The 21,343-nt window shown below is 45.0% G+C and overlaps 1 protein-coding gene across 1 annotated transcript; it reads left to right on the top strand.

The window, feature by feature from the left end:
• Positions 1-1,953: 1,953 nt before the first annotated feature.
• On the top strand, positions 1,954-20,987 carry LOC129637684 (zinc finger protein 300-like). Its single transcript, XM_055561900.1, has 9 exons — positions 1,954-2,185; positions 6,202-6,391; positions 6,896-6,999; positions 11,495-11,623; positions 14,398-14,440; positions 17,534-17,660; positions 18,076-18,171; positions 19,791-20,180; positions 20,266-20,987. Exons 5-9 carry the CDS (start codon positions 14,432-14,434, stop codon positions 20,985-20,987), a joined length of 1,344 nt encoding a protein of 447 aa, XP_055417875.1. The 5' UTR covers positions 1,954-2,185; positions 6,202-6,391; positions 6,896-6,999; positions 11,495-11,623; positions 14,398-14,431.
• Positions 20,988-21,343: the final 356 nt, after the last annotated feature.

Below are 21,343 nucleotides of genomic sequence, written 5' to 3'. Positions count from 1 at the left end.
CTCCCGACAGTCCAAGGGCCTCTCAAGAGTCTTCTCCAACACCAATTCAGTTATCAATCAAATGCTATTTTTCTGACAACTTTCTTCGACAATTAGGGTTAGATCAACCTCCTCTTTGAATTATTCCTTTATAGCCCATTTACAATTTGTAGTTATGTATGTATACAACTAGCTGTGCTCTCCTGGTGGCTCAGTGGTAAAGAATCTGCCTGCCAATGCAGGAGACTTGGATTTGATTCCTGGTGGGGAAGATCCCCTGGAGGAAGAAATGGCAAACCACTCCAGTATTCTTGCCTGGGAAATCCCATGGACAGAAGAGTCTGGCAGGCTACAGTCCATGGGGTCACAAAAGAGTTGGACATGACTTACTGACTAAACAAAACATTTGTGTCAACACTCCATTATAAACAATAAAAACAATGGATGTGCACAAGGATATGAAGGCTGAGTAGTAAATAATATTTTTAAAGGTTTTGTTTTGATTTCATTTCTGTTTTAGAAAGGGGTTAGATCAGTGAGCCTTTTTGCCACTGGGCTTCAAAGGATCAAGATTCTGTGATTCTGTGTTGCTATGGGGATGAGAGTACATGACTCAAATGCACAGCATGTTCCGTTGCTAAGGTAATTATGAGCATCTTCACCCTCTCAATCAGGGCCTGCTTTGTCACAGATATTAGCCATGGGATAAAATAAGCTTAGGGCTTCAAGTGCCATGAAACAGAAGTGAAAAATCAAAAAAACCTGTGGAAGGTTTTAGAGGAAGTGGAAAATTCCACTTGCTGGTAGACTTGGCTGGCCTCATGGTGACAGCCGACAACATGGATGGCATCGTTACTGCTGTCTTCAGAAAGCTAGCTCCTGGGTAGAAGGGGGATTGCTATTTCACAGGTGCCTGGTGGTGTGAGGGTTAGATGGCTTGTTCAGACACCCACCAGCAAGTAGAGAGACCTACCAGCAAGTAGAGAGACCCAGAAAGCTTGAGTGCTCCAAAAAATGTCAGACTTGTGATGCAAAGAGGGGTGGAGATTGAGTCAAAGGGATCTGAGGGAAACCTCTGTACTGATTATTGTTCAGTTGCTAAGTCATGTCTGATTCTTGGTGACCCCATGGACTGTAGCACACCAGGCTTCACTGTCGTTCACCATGTCCCGGAGTTTGCTCAAACTCATGTTCATTTAGTTGGTGATGCTATCCAACCATCTTGTCCTCTGTTGTCCCCTTCTCCTCCCACCCTCAGTCTTTCCCAGCATCACAGGGTCTTTTCCAATGAGTCAGCTTTTCGCATCAGGTGGCCAAAGAATTGGAGTTTCAGCTTCAGCATCAGTCTTTCCAATGAATATTCAGGACTGATTTTCTTTAGGACTGACTGGTTGCAGTCCAAGGGACTCTCAGGAGTCTTCCTCAGCACCACAGTCTGAAAGCATCAATTCTTTGGCAAGCAGCCTTCTTTATGGTCCAACTCTTATGTCTGTACATGACTACTGGAAAAATTATAGCTTTGACTATATGAACATGATATAATGGGTTAAAAAAACCTGCTGTAAGGAATTCTCTGGTGGTCCAGTGGTTAGGACTCTGTGCTTTCACTGCCTAGGGCATGAGTTCGACTCCTGGCAGGGGAACTAAGACCTCACAAGCCCTGAAGCATGGAAAACAAAACCCAGAAAACCCTGCTATAAATTGGCATTTAATAATATAATAATTCGTTGTTCAGTCACTAAGTTGTGTCTGACTCTTTGCAACCCCATGGATTGTCACACACCAGGCTCCTCTGTCCATGGGATTTTCCAGGTAAAAATACTGGAGTGGGTTGCCATTTCCTACTTCAGGGGTCTTCCCGACCCAGGGAAGCCTGGTGGTTCAGATGATAAAGAATCTGAGTTAACTAGTTTCTCTGGTTAACTAGTTTCTCCTGAGGGCAGACCTTGTTAAGAAAACCAGAATGCTCTGGTGTATTTAAAATGGCCACGTCACTCCCCTTCCCCTGCAGGAGGTATGAGGCGATTTTTCTCCTATCTTCACCTTGAGAAACTGGTCAAGCTCTGGAGGTAAAACTCACAGAAGTGTGGGGACCTCCCTGGAGACTCTGAGTTCCACACTTGTCTCCACTAAGCCTCCAGCAATTTATCAATTACGGCTTAGGTTTTCTTACCCTGGATTGGTCCACATGGAGATTTCTGCTCTGGTAAGTTGTGATTCCCTATATTCGCCTGTCTTTCCAATTTTGGGGGGCAGTTGTTTGCCCTGTGACCTCATTTTTCTGATGACTCTAAGACTGTTGATTTATCAGTTTGTTTTGCTTTTTACTTGTGTGGATAGAGTGGTGACTTCTAAGCTCCTTACAGCTGCCATGTGTTTTTAAGATAAACAGTTGACTTGTTGGGAACACAAGTGGGAACACAAAGCTTGGGGGAGAATTAGTCCACCTCTGGAGATATTGAAGAAAACATTAATTTTAATGGAAGACAGGGCAGGTTTTAAAAGAAGGAATACAAATTTTATCTAGGCACCTGAGACCCACATGAATGGGATTTTGCAGAGTTTTCTTTGAAATTAAGAATAAGAGATTTAGTAATTTCAGTTTCTCTAAGAGGAGATTTTATTATGGGACATTGATTTCTCTGTTGAAGCTTAATGATAACAAGGGTTCATATTACTGAAGTCTGGGACTTTTTTTTTTAGTGTTGGCATTGTATTAACTGTGCTGTAATTGGTTAATTGTTAAATCATGTCTCAAGACCAAAAAATCAGAACATAAACAACAGAAGCAATATTGTAACAAATTCAATAAATTATTTATTTAAAAAAATTTACTTATTTTATTTTTTGGTCCCTTTCCCATCTATTTTAAACTACTTTCCATGGAATCTTGATGTGAGAAGGTGATAGCTTTAACAGGTTTATTCTCAAAAGAAAAAAATAATAAATCTAATGTTATCTCTTTGGGGAAAAATAAGTGAGAAATCTCTGGTTGTGTTGATCAATACAAAAGAGATACTAATTCTTGGAAAATTCTCTAGAAATACATCTGGAAATTTTAAATAATTCAAAGTAATAGAAACGGTAAATAACTTGAATGTACTGAATTAAAAGAAGTTTGGAAGGAAAAATATATTACCGAAGTCAATTAAACAGGAAGAGAAAAACAAAAGACATAAAACCCTCAATTATCCTGTAAAAGGTTCTATACTCAGAAGGCTTGCAAATGAGTCTTTTCAAACTTTTTTAAGGAGATGATTTCTATTGTTTATAATTCTCCCTAAAACAAACTAAAAGCTATTAATAGAAAGCTATGTAGCTGAATCTGCAAAGGACTCAAATCCCTGATGTCCAAATCTAATACAAGAATTAGAAACAAAAGGAAAAGCAATTCCATGTTACAAAAGAATAAGATTACTTTTCTCTTTTTTTTCAAAAAGAGCATGAACTGAATCTAATGATATATTTTAAAAGTTCTTATGCATTTTATTCAATAATAAAAACAGGCTGATATGAACCTTACTATTTGAACATATTAGTAAGTAGCTTAAATGATAATTAATAGGTTTTTCATAATCACATCATGACATTCCTTACCCCTAACATCCTCCTCCAATACATACATACTTACAAACACACACACACACAGAGTATATGTGTCATAGAGAATATCTGTTTTAGACCAATATCATATTTGGTTTTTCAAACTCTACAGGCAATTCTAGCAACACTGTAAAATAAGTCAAGTTTATTAACACTATTATGTAATACAGGATACTCTAAAATTTTAAGATTTAGTGACTTTAGCAGTATAAATGTTAGATGCATATGAAAAGCATCATTTTATTTTAAATTTTAGTAGTTTTATTTAACTCAGTATGTCCAAAACATTGTTCCTTCAGCATATAGTTATTGTAAATATGCTAATGAGATATTTTCTATTCATATTTTTCGTACCAAGTCTCCAAAATTCATGGTATTTTACAATTAAAGCACATTTTAATTTAGACTTGGGCTTCCCAGGTGGCACTAGTGGTAAAGAATCTCCTGCTAATGCAGGAGATACAAGAGATGTGGGTTCGATCCCTGGGTCAGGAAGATCCCCTGGAGGAGGAAATGGCAACCCACTCCAGTATTCTGGACTAGCCACCTTTCAAATACTCAGTAGTCAAAGGTAGTTAGTGGCTACTAGTGCTGACCAGCACATAACTACACAATCACAAAGGAAAATTTTCTTCCAAAATGACCCTCTGCCTGAAACGTATTACACTTTTCAACAGCTCTAAGAATCAGAAAGCTCTTCTTTCTGAAAAGCATCATTTTAAGTTTAAATTCTTCTTACTTTCACTTAGCGAATTTTGAATAATACATTTTAATGGCAAATAATGAGGGAAGCCACACAATACCGTAGCTAGTCAAAATATGCAGAATGTGCAGAAAAGTATTTACCATTGACTGCATCTTTGAAAATAAATGAAAACCAACCAGGTAAGAACAGGCCAGGCTGTTTATTCAGAGCTTATCAGAGGAAAGGAGTATAGACTTAGATTACCATGATGTTGAATGGTTTGCCTTGGAAATGAACTGAGATCATTCTGTTGTTTTTGAGATTTCTGTGGGGACAGGACTGGAAAAGATCAGTTTTCACTCCAATCCGAGCGAATGGTAATGCCAAAGAATTTCAAAATACCATACAATTCCGCTCATTTCACATGCTAGCAAGGTAACACTCAAAATCCTTCAAGCTAAGCTTCAGCAGTATGTGAACCGAAAACTTCCAGATGTACAATCTGGGTTTAGAAAAAGCAGAGGAACCAAAGATTAAATTGCCAACATTTGTTGGATCATAGAGAAAGCAAGGGAATTCCAGGAAAACATCTACTTCTGTTTCATTGACTACACTAAAGCCGTTGACTGTATGAATCACAACAAACTGTGGAAAATTCTTAAAGAGATGAGAATACCGGGCCACCTTACCTGTCTCGTGAGAAACTTGTATGCAAGTCAAGAAGTAACAGAACCGGACATAGAATAATGGACTGGCTCAAAATTGGGAAAGAAGTACAACAGGCTGCATATTGTCACCCTGCATAGTATTTAACTTACATGCATAGTACATCATGGGAAATTCTGGATTGGATGAATCATAGCTGGAATCAAGGTTGCCAGCAGAAATATCAACAACCTCAGATATGCAGATGATACCACTCTGATGGCAGAAAATGAAGTGGAACTAAAGAGCCTCTTGACGAGGGTTAAGGAGAGAGGGAAAAAGCTGGCTCGAAACTCAACATTCAAAAAACAAAGATCATGGCATCCAGTCCCATCACTTCATGGCAAACAGATAGGGAAACAATGGAAACAGTGACAGACTTTCTTTTCTTGGGCTACAAAATCACTGCAGATGGTGACTGCAGCCATGAAATTAAAAGACACTTGCTCCTTGGAAGAAAAGCTATGACAAACCAGGACAGCATATTAAAAGGCAAAGACATCACTATGCTGACAAAGGTCTGTGTAGTCAAACCTATGGTTTTTCTAGTAGTCATGTATGGATATAAGAGTTGGACCATAAGGAAGGCTGAGTGCAGAAGAACTGATACTTTCGAACTGTGGTGCTGGAGAAGACTCTTGAGAGTCCCTTGGACTGGAAGAAGATCAAACCACTCAACCCTAAAGGAACTCAACCCTGAATATTCATTAGAAGGACAGATGCTGAAGGTGAAACTCCAACACTTTGGACACCTGATGTGAAGCGCCAACTCATTGGAAAAGACCCTGATCTGGGAAAGATTTAAGGCAAAAGGATAAACAGGTAGCAGAGGATAAGATGGTTAGATAACAACATCAACTCAATGGACATGAATTTGTGCAAATTCCAGGAGATAATGGAGGCCAGAGGAGCCTGGCATGCTACAGTCCATGAGGTCAGAAAGAGTCAGACAGGCCTTAGGGACTGAACACCACCACCAGCAACAACAAAAGCTAGGGAAACTCAGTAATTGATGAAGTCCTGGTCATTTGGAGCTGACTTCTATAAAAGTCACTGCTTAGCTTCCTGGAGGTTGGCTAGAGGTAGTGGCCTGGCTTCCTAGGCTTTTTACTGTAGTTCAAGGAGTTGATTTCTTGGGTAGATCATGGGGATGGTAGGTCAGCATTCCATTTTTTTTTTTTTTTTTCTGGCCCGCCATGGGACATGTGGGGTCTTACTTCCTTCACCAGGGATAGAACCTGCGCCTCCTGCATTGGCAGCAAGGAGTCTTAACCACTGGACCTGCCACGCGACATGCCTCCTCTTGCCACGTGTACCTGCCCACGCCAGCCACCCCCGTGCGCGAAGTGCCTCACTCAGGCTGACCGGAAGGGCCTTGCCGCGGAGCCTGCCGGGAGTTGTAGTTCCATCCTCGTCCAGGTTGCCTACGCAGAGCAGGGGTGGGGGGGGGGGTCGACTCAGATCTGCGCATTTTCGGACATGGGTGGTCTTGTGATCTTCAGACTTGAGAGCACCTCGGACCTGGCCGGTTTTGAGGTCTCCGCGGCACCTCGGACTGGTGTTTCCCTCGGCTCCTGGCTGTAGAAGGGACTCACGTGACGGAATCCACGGTTGCAAAACCAGGCGGGCACTGGGAGGGGGTGCTCCGTGCGGGGTCGCTCCATCCGATGTCTTCTTAGGGGGGTCAAGGTTTCTGTCTGGTCCGAGGTAGGGGCCGCAGGCTGGCTGGGTTTCACTGCTTCTCTGATCTGCAGCAGCTCAGCCTCGTCTGAGCCCACCATCCACAGGGAGCTACTCTAGGACACAGTAGTGATAGCATTAGCCCAAAGAGCTGGGAACTAGCTCGCCCTCGCACGGTCGCCCCTTTTTCCTGACGGTGGATTTGTTTCTGATGTTTAACTTGGAGTTTCTCTGCCTACCCAGATCCCTGAACTCCACCTGGGTGCCCAGACCTCCTGTGGGTGAGGAAAGTCTCTTCTGACACCGCTCCCCCGCCCAACTCCTGCGGACCCTACATCCAGCCGAGGGTAGGCGCTGAGCTATGAGGGCAATTAAGGAAGGCTATGAAATGACTGTTGTTTCAGAAGTCTACAGTGTCAGTCTTTAGAGTGTCTGGCCCTGGGGGGAACACCGGGTCCCATCCGCGGCCAAAGACTTATGGACATGTCAGTCAGGTAAACAGATAAGGGTCCCTCTAGGTGTGAGTGCCCCGATATCTCTAATGAATGAACGGACCCACCTCCAACCCCCACCGGAGGGAGGGAGGTTCCTACTGGGGGAGGCGGGACTGAAGATCAGACTTCAGTAAGGTCTGCTAGGTGGAAAGATGCAAAAGGGTACTCCCAGATGAGGGAACAGCATACCAAAGGTAAGAGGCTTAAGCCGAGGGGGTACTGCTAGGTTGGGTGCTATGGAGGAGCCATTGCAAAAATCTTGACTGGAATTTGATTGGATCTAATGTTTCTTTGATGGGTGTATTTTTGAGTATGGATACATTTCATGTAAAGTTTAGTGGTTTATTTGGTTTTCTGTTGCTTTGTCAATTTGAGTAATTTATATATTTTCTGGAAAGTTGTCCAATTTAATTTCAGTTTATGGCATTAATTTGTAGTACTCACCTAATTAAAAGAAAACTTCGGTATATCTGTAATTGTCTCCTTTTTCAAGTCCAAAAATTGTTTCTTTTTTGCCCACTCTTTTTTTGATCAGTCCTGCCTGCAGTTAGTCTTTTATTAGTTTAAAATACAAAACAATTATTTTATTAGTTGTAATAAATCCTTTCCAAGAGCTGAATTTCGTTTTTTGTTTAATTTTTCATTTGGGCACAATTTCAGAATTAAAGTCATAATAGAATAGTACAAATAATTCCTAAATAGATTTCATCTAAATTCCCTAACATTTTGCCACATTCGTATAGGAGGTTCCAGAGGGATTTTGGAGCCAGTTAAGGAAAAAGATGTAACCATGAATTGCAGGAGCACAATGACATTATTTATGCATGCGTATGAGGGATAAGGGGGCCTCTTTCAGCATGAGACCACCTAGAGGCTAGGGCCCAGAGGCCGTTTCCCAAAGGAGAGGAGAATAAGGGAACCCCTGGGGTATATAAAGCCACTTAGGGTCTTTATATTTTTATAGCCACTCACGGCGAAGGAGTTTGTGTAACTCAGTGAAGCTATAAGCCATGCCGTGCAGGGCCACCCAAGACGGAGGAGTTATAGTGGAGAGTTCTGACAAAACATGGTCCAGTGGAGAAGGAAATGGCAACCCACTCCAGTATTCTTGCCGGGAAATTCCCATGGACAAAGGAGCCTGGCAGGCTATAGTCCATGGGGTGGCAAAGAGTTGGACACAGCTTAAGCAACTGAACAAGCACCACCCGAAACTGGGTGCGGTTTCACAGGGCAGGTAAAGTGTGCAACTTCTAAATGACTACAGATGCGCTGGTATCTGGACTGTGTTTAAAACATTCACATGTGTTGATATCTGAGTTTGGGGCTGCTGGTCTTTTGAACTAGAGATCTCAGACAGCTGTGAAGAAACAAACAACCCAGGGGCCAATCTTCAGAGGACATCTTTGGCTAATTTATATGACAATTTGCTTTATCCTGCTTTTCCTCCCTCCTCTATATATTTGTGTGTGAATACTTTAATGTGCATGTCCCCCAAACAAGGGCATTCTGTCACATAACCACAGTATAATCAAGAAATTAGCATTGGTATAATGCCATTGTCTAACCCATGGATCTTACATTTTACTAGTTGTCTCAGTAGTACCTTTTCTAGCTAAAGAAAATCTAGTATCACACATTGCAACCCCCTCCCCACTTTGGTCTCCTTTAATCTGGAGACTATTAAAGCATTGACAGTTTTGAAGAATACAGGCCAGTTATGATTGTTCCTTAATTTAAGTTTGATGTTTTGTCATGATTAGATTCAGGTAATACATTTGGGGCAGGATTTTTTAAAAAATATGTGCTTAATTATTTCTTTTCTTCTAAAATTTCTTTTCATACTTGTTAATTTCTTTTTTAAAACATCTTTTGAGTTTATTCTTTTCTGTGCTAGCTTCCTGCATTTGTATGTTATCCATTTCCATTAATTTAATGCCTGTCTTAGGGTTGTAAATTTCCTTTAAATATGTGTTTTTAAATATCCACCAATTTTGGTATGTAGTATTTTTGTAGTCATTGTTGTAAATATCTTTGCATTCTTTTTATTTTCTAATTTTATTACTTTTTTGTTTAGAGAGTAGCATTTATGCAATATTGATTTTTTTAAAGGTTTGTTGAGATTTTTTTTTTCAGCTTGTCAATTTTATAACTATATCAGATGGCACTTTTAAAAATGTATATTCTCTAACTATTGAGTTCACTGTCTGATCCAATGTCAAGCTTTTGTGTATTCACATCGTATGCTATTTTTTTTGTATCCTAGATCTTCGTTTCTAAAAGTATATACTAAAATCTTTTTGCTGTCACGACTTGTCAGTTTCTCCTCGTTGTGTCCAGTCAGTGTTTTTGTGCATTTAACCTGCCTCATGTGTATTTGCTGGGGCACACTGGACCCAGGATCGAGCTGGCTTCGGGTCATTGCTTTGTCTCCTTCTGGTGGGTTGTTCTTTCTAGATTTTTGTCTGTCTCCTAATTTTTTAAATGAATGCCAGACATTGTGTGTGGGAGACTTCTGCTGGGTTGTTTCTGTATTGGAGCTGGGAGGACAGGAGTTGTGAGTTGCGCAGAGCTGGCATTTCTTGTTGCTATGGTTATCATGGGTCTCTGCTCTGGCTTAGAGCTGGCTGGTTACTTACTGGTTCCCCACTCCTCCCACCGCCGGCCTCCCCCCCTTGACTCTCTCCTCCTGCTGGTGCTCCCCGTCTGCTCCTTGTGCTGGCTGACCAGGGAGGAAGAGCAGGGTGCTCTTTCCCTCTCAGTTTTAGGAGGGCCCTGGGCCCTGGGGATATGTCTCTCCCACGGAGGTAGTGTAATAGGGAGTTACTGGTCCTGCTCACCCACTGGTCAGCACAGCAGTGGGCCCTGCCTCCAAGCAGCCAGCTGTCAATGACGGTAGTGTTAGGGGGTGATTCAGCCAATGGTTGGTGGACTGATGCTCATCAGGTAGAGAGTGAGGTAAGAGGTGTATTCTTGCCTTCTCCAGGGGGCCCTCCAGCTCACCCAAGCTCAGACCCGCAGGTGAGCCGGGGGGCCCAGGGAATAGGCTCCAGGGCCCTCCCCAAGGCCACCCCCTAGCCAGGCCCAGGCCTTGAGGTGGCAATGACCCTCTCCCCCATCCCCGGCTCTGACTGAATAGCATGAGACACAGTCTTCGAGACGTGGTCCCTGCCAACTGGGCAGCTGAGGGCTTGCTGGGTCCTGGGCGCCTGGCACCTTCAGCAATGACAGCTGGGCAGGGTCTGAGGCTCTGGCCCTTAGGGGGCCACCCTCTGAGCTCTCTCTTCTCCTTAGCCAGGACTGGGACCTCAGAGGGCAAGCATTGTGCCTGGTGACCTGGCCTTTTCTTGTCAGGACAAAGAGTAACATTCGTTTGGTAGAGACTTAGAGGAACATGGTTACCTGACCTCAAGGACAAAGGATGTGATGCCGAGAAGTCTGCATCAACTAACCGTGCTCCTTCCTCACCTTTCCTAGGAAAGGGCTTTGCTGAGAGCTTTTGAGGAGTTTGGGGTTTTTAAGGCATAAGCCACCCATCTCCTTGAATGCCTCTTCTCCGGGGCTTCCTCAGTTCCAAACTCTTGACATTTTGGGATTGTTTGCCTCATTGTGTGTTGAGGGCATGGACTTGTGTTTCAGTAACAGTAGGAGGTGCTAATAGTCTGAGCCTAGGACCTATTTCTGCCCCTCACCCACAGGGATAGGGTTTTCTTTTCCTGCTGCTTCTTCCTCCTGCCACATGTGGTAGGTATTACCCATGATCTGGGTGCAACAAAAGGGTTTTACTAACCCTTCCTCCAGCAACATAGGACTTTTGTTCTTCAGGAGAGAAATTTCTGGAAGGATGGGGCTTCCTGTGTTCCCACTGCCTCTGGCCCAGGGGAGTCTCCGTGTGATCTCCAGCTCCGCCCTGTGTTCCTCCTCTCTATCTGTCACAGATCACCACCAATTCAGTGATTTAGAGTAGCTCACAGTTCTGAGGCTATGTGACCCAGTGCAATGGCCACGCACTCTGCTCGGGTTTCCAAAACAAAAGCAAGATGCTGGACAGGCTGGCCTCTTCTCCGGGGCTTCTGGGGAGAGTCCGCTCCTGGTGTGCAGAGTCAGGGGAAGTGGGTTTCTGGCCGTCTGGGCTGGAAACCCTGCCCTGCTGCCTGCTCTGGGCTGAGGTCGTCCCTCAGCATCTTCTCACACTCACACCTACCTCCAAAGCCAGAGACGATGGCCGGGCTCCTGGGGTCCTCCCTTTCCATGTCTCTCCTCTCCTGCCCCCATCCATTGCCAACTCAGAGATGAAGTGTCCTGCCAATGTTTTTACATGAGTCTCACCACCTCATCTGTTTATTTCCAGGTTTTCTTAGTGTCTTTGCAAAGGCTTAGAATCAGACTGTAGCCAAGGCGGCTTGGTCCTGTCTGCATAGTCAAGCTTGTTTCTACCGCTAGAGAGTCTCGGAGGCCAGAGCTGAGCCTCCAGCTGACGGTAAGTTCTCAGCAGGAGAGCAGAGCTTTAGTGCTCAGAACATGCCCCAGGCCTCAAATGCCAGGCGTCCCAAATTAGAATAACTCTCCTAAGAAAGGTGACCCAGGGAGCAGCCTTCTCCTTGGAAAGAGGGATCCCCTTCTTATCCCACTTGGTAGCTTAGGGCTGAAGTTGGAGGCTCACCATGTGGGGCAGCCGCCGAACCCTGAAAAGGCCCCTAAGAGCAGCCTGGGACCCTCTTGCAGGCAGAATTGGGTGATGTCATTGCCTTAGGGGATCATCTAGGATTCGGTCTCGGGGGAAGATTTCCAGGAGGAGAGGGGGTCTCCTGCCTTAGTGTGTGAGAAGCATGAACTTGGAGGGAAGGGCCTCCCATGGTTCTGAGGGTGACAACCCGCCCCCCTCCCACCCCAGCCACCAATTTCTCTCCACTCATCTGCGTTTACTTCATTCTCTGCTGTCCATCCAGCTAGATTTCTAGCTTGTCATCTGATGTCACCTCCATACCTGATTTCTCGTAACCCATAACCTTCCCTCCTAGTGGAGTCAAGGCCCAGACTTTGCTTTCTTAAATGTATTTCGTTTTTCCTTCTCCTGTTAAAGACGAAAGGAAACAGGCATGAGAGGGGTGTTCAGGGCCACCCAGCTTACTAGAGGCCAAGCCAGCACTAGCAGCCAGGGCTCCTGTCCGGAGGAGGCCTGGCGGCGCCCTTGCTAAACGCTGCCCCTCCCCACGCTCCACCCCTTCAGACCTTCTCATGGATTTCAGCTCCTCTGGGTGCAGGACTCTGATAGGAGGTCATGGAGAGAGGACCCAGTAAGATGATACATGTAAATTTTTATGAAATACGTAAGTTTTAAACAATGAGCACATTTTACTGTTGAAAAACTTAGAAAACAAATCCTATGATGCAAAGGTAACCACTGTTAACATTTTGCCTGTTTTCTACGTAAGTTTTTTCTTGATATGTTTATGAAAACCCATTCTATGATAAAGAAGCAGGAAATGGGGTGGCAGGTCATAGGCCACAGAGCATAGAGGGTTTCTGACCCAGGCTTTTGACCCAGATGGTCCGGCCTGCCTTTCCCAGTGTGCTTCCTGGGGCTGCCATGACAAAGCATCGCAAGCCTAGTGGTTTACACAACAGACGCTGAATCTTGCCCAGCGCTGGAGGCCAGCGGGACCTGCCCCAGGCCTCTCTCCAAGCTCCTGGAGGCTTGCCGGCCGGCCGTGGCATTCCTCGATTCCTGCTGCATCATCGGACCTCTGCCTTCCTCCTCTGTTATCCATCTCTGAATCACATGCTATGTGCCCTGCTTTTTTCCACTTGCTGGTATTGTTGGAAGATCATTCCATCTCAAATATTTATACTATTTTATGTTGATTCATAGCTTAGCATGCTTTAATTTGTATCATAATTTATCAACTATTCTCTTATTTTTCAACAGTTCAGTAGCCTCCATTTATTTATTAAAAAAAAAACACAACACCCTCAGAATTCTTTATGGAGTTTCCTGTCATTCTAGAGTTTTAGTATCTCTGCAGAATTCTTGGATCAAACTCCAGTGTGTCTCTGTCCTGAGTAGGAACATACGTAGGACCAGGAGAGAGATAGGTGTGGGGTCCAGTTGATGCTTCCAGCTACAGTAAATTTGCTCCTGAACCTTCGTGTTCCTGTTCCCTGGGAAAATGAGGAAAGGAGGAGGAGGGCTCAGGAGAAGCCATCAGATCTTGTCCCGTATTTGGTAAGTGGCAGAGCCTGACCAGGACCATTTCCTGTGCAGGAGTCGGCACAGTTGAGCCAGGACAGGTCTCAGTAATAAACGTGACTGTTGACAAACTGCAGCCATGAGAGGAGAACCGAACAAAATGTAGCAGGATCCACAGATAGAACCAAGCACCCCAGGTTAATAGACTTCCAGTTGCTTGGCTGAGTGATACTGAATGGACTCTGCCTTCTGGTACCCATTTCCATTTTTTCCCTGTGGATTTCCTCAACACCCGGTGATAGAAGCTTTGGGTTAGGAGATTAGTAGGCTACAGATATTTTTAGAATAATAATTTAAAAGACATGATGATATACGAAATGCCTGTTTGTCATAGAAAAGTTTAGAAAATTCATCTAAGTAAAAAGAAAAAGGTACAAATGGTTATTATCCAACTATACAAAGCTAACTACTACTTGCATTTTGTCCTACATCATTTCAGAGATTATTCTGTGTGTGTGGGGTGCGGGGGAGACAGAGAGTTCAAGATGCTTTCAACCACCTTTTTCAGTTGCCAGTATACTATCATAAATAGTCTTCTATGATTTTATTAGCTACATCATGTCTATTTCCCTTTGGCTGTGGTATATTCATTTAATTAGTACTCTATAGTTGGATATTTAGTTATGTCTGCTTTTTTGGAGTTTTACCAAATTGTAATAAATATCTTGGCCGCTAAATCTTTGCCCAAACTCATGACTGTTTCTGCAGAATAAATTTCTATGAATTAAATTTCTGGGTGATGGCGGGGGAGGGTAGTGAACTGCATGGTGATGACTGAGACGCAGAGATGTATATTCTGTTAAGCAGAAGAATAGTTCAAATTCAAACCTCAAGGTCAGGTCCCCATCACATTCCAAGGTGCGGGCTTCGCTCTGATAAACGGGGTTCTTGGGAGGAGCCCCTGCCACCCTGTGGCTGGGGTGTTAGAGCAGTTGATTCTGAGGCTGGAGGCAAGGCTGGCCTCTCATGTCCTCTCCTTCCCACCCCAATCTCTGCCTCCACAGGTGTCTGCTTTTCCCAGACCAGCAAGGAAGGACCATGTGCCAGGTGAGTGTGGCACTTCTTTACATCGTGCTTTTCATTTTCCCATGGATTTCAGGATGCTGAAAAGAATTCGTCCAGTAAAACACAATGCCAACAGAAATCAGGACCAGTGAAAACAGGAAGATAATGCAAGATCAAGGCCATGGGGAGGGCAGGGCAGGCACACTACACAGGCTGCTGGAGTTATTAGCTGCCCTCTAAACTTGTGTCTAACATGTCTGTCACTTTAAAAAGACAGATTCCATCCAATATATGACTTGTGTTGTCTGGGACAAACATATCACCCTCTCAGGGAACATAAAGCTTTCCAGGGTATGTAGACATTTATGTGATGGGTCTTCACACGTCAGATTTAATAGGCAGGGTCCTCAATAACAACAACATTCAAATAAATGCAACAGCAGATCTCCTGTGAGTTTCCCCTGCCCTCACAGTATCAAGTATGTACTAGATCAATATAGAAATTCTGTGATTACAGTTGTTGCAGGGAGTCAGAATACTCAGGTCTACATAAACAGCCTTATTAGGGTTCACACTGACCTAGATAAAACACTCCATGATTCAGAGGAACAAACGGATGAGTGGTATGTTCTTTGAACTGCTGTTTCTAATAATTCTGGACACAGATAGAGCCTGAACAGCTCCAAGCTTCAGCAGGGGCGGGGGAGATGGTCTGAGCTGTCCTGCCTCCTCTCTCCGTGACTTTAACCTCAGCCACTGCCCTTAACCCCACTTGTGTCCTTTCTCAGTGGCCATCCATATCTTTCTTCAGACATCACAACATCATGTATTCTATTGCCGTCAAATGCCTCCAGTCCTAAAGGGCCTCCCTCTTTACCCCAGGCTCCGAGGATGCATGAACTTGAAGTACGCTGGTCAGAGTCCCGGAAGTTACAAAGCCTGAGACCCAGAGCTAGTTGAGGACAAAGACAGGCTCGAGGCAGCACCCCAAGCTGTGGGAAGAGCAGGCGTGCCACTGGGACTTGGAATGTTCTGCCCAGGGACCCAGATTTCACTAGGGGTCTCCCTTGTTTCCATGACTCCTTTTCTCATATCAACTTATCCACATGACCAGAAATAGGGCTCCCACAGCACACATTTACGAATTCTGCCACAGAGTGGGACCAAGTCTCCTTCCTCAGTTGGAAATATCTTTGGGAAAGGTTGGGATCGGTTCAGCTTAGTTCAAGGGCTGAGGGGCTGAGTCTGCAAAGGGGAGCTCCCAGGAGCACCACGTGCTTGAAGTGGGGGTGGGGGGCAGGGAAGGGAGGAAGATGAGACCTGGTAGATAAACATCACAGCGGTCCACGCCAGGAAGACAAGCATTCACAGGTTTCTAGTTCAGGGATCTCCCTGTTAGGGTTATGTGTGATAAAAACAACAATAAAGCTTGTAAGTGTATCTGCTGAGCACTTACGTGGTCTCTGTTTTTAGTATATTATTGCATGAATAAACCTGTGAGATGGTATCATTAATCCCTTCCTCCATTCTACAGCTGAACAAACTGAGGCTAGAGATATTAAAATCCATTAGGTGATGGAGTTGGGATCTTAATGCAGAGAGACAGACAGTCCTAGAACTGGCCCTTAATAATTAAACCAGTTTTATCTGCCAATAGCAAATCCCCAGCAGAGGAATCCAGTAGTGTTGATGCGTTCTAGACATGCACTGTCCATAATGGCTGGAGAAGGAAACGATAACCCACTCCATGATTCTTGCCTGAAAAATCCCATGGACAGGGGAGCCTGGTGGGCTACAGTCCATGGGGTCCAGAGATGACTGAGTGTACTCGCACACACAGACATGCATCATGGTAGCCAGTAACCACAGGTAGATACCGAGCATTCAAAGTGTGGTTAATGTGACTGTGGATTTGAATTTTTACACTATATTTCAATTTAAAAACTTCAGAGTAAAATATTTTTTCAGGAAACACAACTTTGTTTTCATAGGACTACATTTCACCAAAGTGAAATTGAAAACTGTGTCTAAATGAGATGTACTTTAAGTGGAAAATACACACCAAGTTTTGAAGATGTGATATTTAAAAAGGATGAAAACTGGAGCTTCCTTGGTCCAGTGGTTAAGACTATGCTTCCAATGCAGGGGGTACAGGTTCCATCCCTGGTCAGGAACCTAAGATTCCACATACCACGCAGTGCAGTCAACAAATTTTAAAAATTAAAAAAGAATGAAAACTATACCTGTATACATGGATTCCTTTCTCTGCTTTCCTCTTGTTACCACCTTAACTTTGCCTGTATCTCATGTTGATGATTATAACTGTGCCTGAATTTTATTTATTCTCTCCGTGATTCCCACCTCGTGATACAGCAATCATCTACATCAGATTGTCTTTTGTAGCTCCCCTTCTTAAGTGCTGTGATGGAGACCCTCTTGCCTGCAGGAAAAAAATGTCATTTGTTCCATGATCTGATCCCTCTGCCCGCCACCCCCCAAAATACCCCCCTTATACACACACCTCTATACTATCATTCCCAATTTATTCCTACTTCCTACAAAATTTCCCCATGACTTCTTGGGTCATGCTTCTTGATAGGAATATCTTTCCAACATCAGAACACGCTTTATTTTTCATGATTCTGCTCATCTACAAACGCCAATGAAGCTTAACGTCAGGATGTTGAATCTGGCGGCTGTCTTCGTGTCCTGTACTTAAATGTCCTTACATCATAGCCTTCAGTGTATTGTTACCATACAGCAGTCTCTTACATTCATCTCATGCCGCCAGGCAACAAGCGCCCTTGAACAGGAGCACTGTGGCATTCAGCTTTCAACCCCAAGCATCACGCAGAACACCAGTAACATACCTGGTCCCCCACCGATGCTTGCTCTCTAAATGGAAGGATGGATGGATGGATGGATGAATAGAGATCCAGAAGGCAGACACTTTCTAATGATTTTTTTTTTCTCTCCCACAAAATGCAGTACAAAGTTAGGGACATGCTAAGCTTCCTATGTAACTGAACATGGGGAAACCTGCCCTCTGAAGGTGGTAAGATCTGTCTCCTCTACACCTCTGCCGTAATACCCTGTGCCGAGCACTCCAGATTAATCAGGAATGTGCTGTTCCAGGGGTCCTTGTCATTCAGAGACGTGGCTGTGGGCTTCACCCGTAAGGAGTGGCAGGAGCTGGACCCTACACAGAGGACCCTGTACCGGGATGTGATGCTGGAGAACTACAGCCACCTGGTCTTCGTGGGTGAGGAAGGTTTCCAGTTCCCCCCACCCCTGCTTATGTCTGAGCTCCTTCCTTTCCAGTTACATAAGACCCCTTAAGCACTCAAAATGTTTGTCCTGGGGTTTCAGTCATCAAGTCCTGTTCTAATCTCACCTGGATTATTGGTGAATTTTCCTAAGTGAAACAGCTATTCTTTGGCTGAGAGGTAAATATTCATTGTGTGGCCTGAGCCTTCAGCTTCCTTGGGTGTCCCAGATGGCTCAGCATAAAACTCTTTTTTAAAATAATCTTTTGGCCATGCCACAAGGCATGTGGGATCTTCATTCCATAACCAGGGATCAAACCCATCTCCCTGCATTGGCAGCATGGAGTCTTGACCACTGGACCACTAGGGGAGTCCCTCAGGATAAATGTTGTAACTGTTTCTCGTGAACAGGATGTCAAGTCACCAAACCAGCTGTGATCTCCAGATTGGAGCAGGGGCAAGAGCCGTGGATGGAAGAGGAAGAGATCCTGAGATGGAGCTTTCCAGGTGAGAGAACCCGTGTGCAGGGGGACAGAAGACATGGGGTCCCAGAAGGTCACAAAGCAGAATCTCTGATTTTTTATTTCAGGCAACTGTGTTAAAAGCCTTGAATCTTTGCAAGGAACTGTGGACAGCTGGCCGAAGACCTTGAGATGCCCAAATGATTTCTGCTACCTGTACCCATCACGTCACTGCATGATCACTTGCCCTCCCATGGATTTTAGAGAAAGACATTCTTTTAAAATTTATTATTTCTTTCTACTCTGCCACCCTCTTCTAAGACCTTGCTTTCTCAGTCTTTCTCTAGAATCTTTAGGCTTGCACTTGTCTCCCTGGTTATGACACAGGCTTTCTCAAGCTCTCAGATATGTGTAGATTTGTCCTATTTTAGGAGAAGGCAATGGCACCCCACTCCAGTGCTCTTGCCTGGAAAATCCCATGGACGGAGGAGCCTGGTGGGCTGTAGTCCATGGGGTCGCTAAGAGTTGGGCACGACTGAGCGACTTCACTTTCACTTTTCACTTTCATGCACTGGAGAAGGAAATGGCAACCCACTCCAGTATTCTTGCCTGGAGAATTCCATGGACGGGGGAGCCTGGTGGGCTGCCGTCTATGGGGTCACACAGAGTCGGACATGACTGAAGCGACGTAGCAGCAGCAGCATTTTTTTTTTTTTTGGCCATGATGTGTGGCATGCAGGATCTTAGTCCCCAGATCAGGGATCAAACCCATGCCCCCTGCAGTGGAAGCAGAGTCTTCACCACTGGACTGCCAGAGAATTCCTGTATCACTCATTTTTATTTTAGTTTTCTAAAATAGTTTTCTCTGCTTCACTTTGAAATGCCTCAAAAAATGTATTTGCTATCTTTTATATGACTTTAAATTCATCTTTCAAGACCATGCATGAATCGATAACCTGTCCCTATTTTGTCCGATAGGTTATAACTAAAGCTTTTCCCCCATCTCAGTGTATTCCCGTGGGGAGCAGAGGCTTTGTTTTATTCACCCTTGTTTCTGCAGGATACACATAATGTATATCAACTAACCCTTTCTCCCTTCTAGGACAAGCATCCTTTATCAAGTATCCATTCAGGGTGGTTGTTTTTAATCAGGGGTGTGCAGCAGAATCACTGGGGAAGCTTTAAAAATGCCCCTGGCTGGTCCCAGCCCAGAAAATTCTGCTGGGAAAGATCAGCCAAGGGAGTAGGAAGTGTGTGTAGTAGGAATAGGATTATCATAATTTAATATGGGCACTCAGGTTTGAAACCACAAAGTTAATCCTCCTTCCAAACACTACTTTTTAAAAAAAGTTTTACTTTTTATTTTTTCCCAAACGTTTCTGAAATAGTTTAGTCCTACCGTGTGCTCCTGAAGGCTCAGTTGGTAAAGAAACTGCTTGCAATGCAAGAGACCAAGGTTCGACCCCTGGGTCGGGAAGATCCCCTGGAGAAGGGAATGGCAACCAACTCCAGTATTCTTGCCTGAAGAATCCCTTGGACAGAGGAGTAGGGCGAACTACGGTAGTCCATGGGGTGGCAGAGTCAGACACGACTGAGTGACCAACACTTTCATGGTGCTCCTGGAAAGATAAACACGTCTGTGACCTTATTGTTTTTTTTCCCTAGAAGTTTCCCAAGTTGATAGGCAACGGGAACACGGAGAGGAACCTCTGAAGCAAGTAGAACTCCCAGACAACAAACAACTGACCCCAGAAGGGCACCACGCACCTAACACGGTTGGAAAAAACACCCCTCAGGAGACAGACGTCGTCCCTTCAGAACAACAGGCCCCTCGGTGTGAGTCGTGCGGCGCCGCCTTGCCGGGCAAGGCGGACGTCACTGTCACTCCCAGCGCGTACCTTGCGAGGAGGAGGTTCGAATACGACGCACAGGGGAACCTGTTTCTCTACTCGAAGCTGGACCCTCCCTGTGCCGGGGCGCGCCCACGCCACTGTAACCGGTGCCGAGAAGCTGTAAGCCGTGCCCAAGCCCTTAATGCCGACCAAGGAGCCCACGGTAATGAGGAACCCCGCAAACGCACCGCAGGCGGGAAGGGCCTCTCCCGCAAGTCAAGACTCATCACCCGTCACCGAGTCCACAGGGAACAGCCACCCTCAGGGCGGAAGTTCCAGGGGGGAGGCGGTCCGCCCCGGCAAACATCCGGGAAATCTGGCGGACCGGAAATGCCGCCGAAACAGGAAATGCCTTAGAAAGCTCTTGGGGGAGACGAACTTGTGCACCCCCCAGGCCGTTCTGACTGGAGAGAAGCCTTACAAGTGTTCCGGCTGTGAGGAGATCTTCTCCCACAAGTCGCGCCTCATCGAATACCACAGATGTCACACGGGAGAGAAGCCCTATGGTTGCCCAGCGTGTGGGAAGTACTTGTCCCAGATGTCCTGCCTGATCATCCATCAGACAGCGCACACCGGGGAGAAGCCCTACGGGTGCGGCCGGTGCGGCAAGGCCTCCTTCCGGAAGTCGCAGCTCATCCTCCATCAGAGGAGGCACACGGGAGAGAAACCCTACCAGTGCGGCAAGGCCTTCTTGCAGAACTCTTGCCTCCTCATCCACGAGAGGACCCACATGGGCAGGAGGCCCTACGAGTGCTCTGCCTGCGGGAAGACCTTCGCCCAGGAGGCAAACCTCCTCCGACACCACAGGATTCACACCCGGGAGAAGCTGTATGGACAGGGTGAGACAAGGCTTTCATCACGAATTCCCAGCACACTGAGGAATGAAGACCCTGTGGACTTTGTGAACGTGGAAAACCCCTTCGCCGGAAAGTCCAGGGCTAACTGTGGGCAGAGCGTCATACCAAAGTGAAACCCTAACAATTTAGAGAATCAGGAAAAGCTTATTATTTTTTAAATTTTTAAATCTTTTTGCCACACCACCATGGCATGTAGGATCTTAGTTGCCTGACCAGGGATCAAAATCGTATGTCCTGCATTGGAAGTGCAGAATCTTAACCACTGGACCCACCAGGGAAGTACCGAAAAGCTTATTCTCTTAAAACTAAGAAGGGTAATGACTCTGTAGAGGGATTTAGTTTTATAGGATAAACTTAATTATGAAGTGTATCTGTGTCTCATAGTAACTATGGCTGTTGAAGTCTGAAGTCAATAAGTTAAACCGTTAAGACAGCATATTGAATAAGGCTGAATGAGGCACAGAACAAT

The sequence above is a fragment of the Bubalus kerabau genome, chromosome 23 (assembly GCF_029407905.1).
Source record: "Bubalus kerabau isolate K-KA32 ecotype Philippines breed swamp buffalo chromosome 23, PCC_UOA_SB_1v2, whole genome shotgun sequence".
NCBI classification, from domain to species: domain Eukaryota; kingdom Metazoa; phylum Chordata; class Mammalia; order Artiodactyla; family Bovidae; genus Bubalus; species Bubalus kerabau.
The sequence above is the reverse complement of the archived record's forward strand: the minus strand, read 5'-3'. Positions and strand labels throughout refer to the sequence as shown.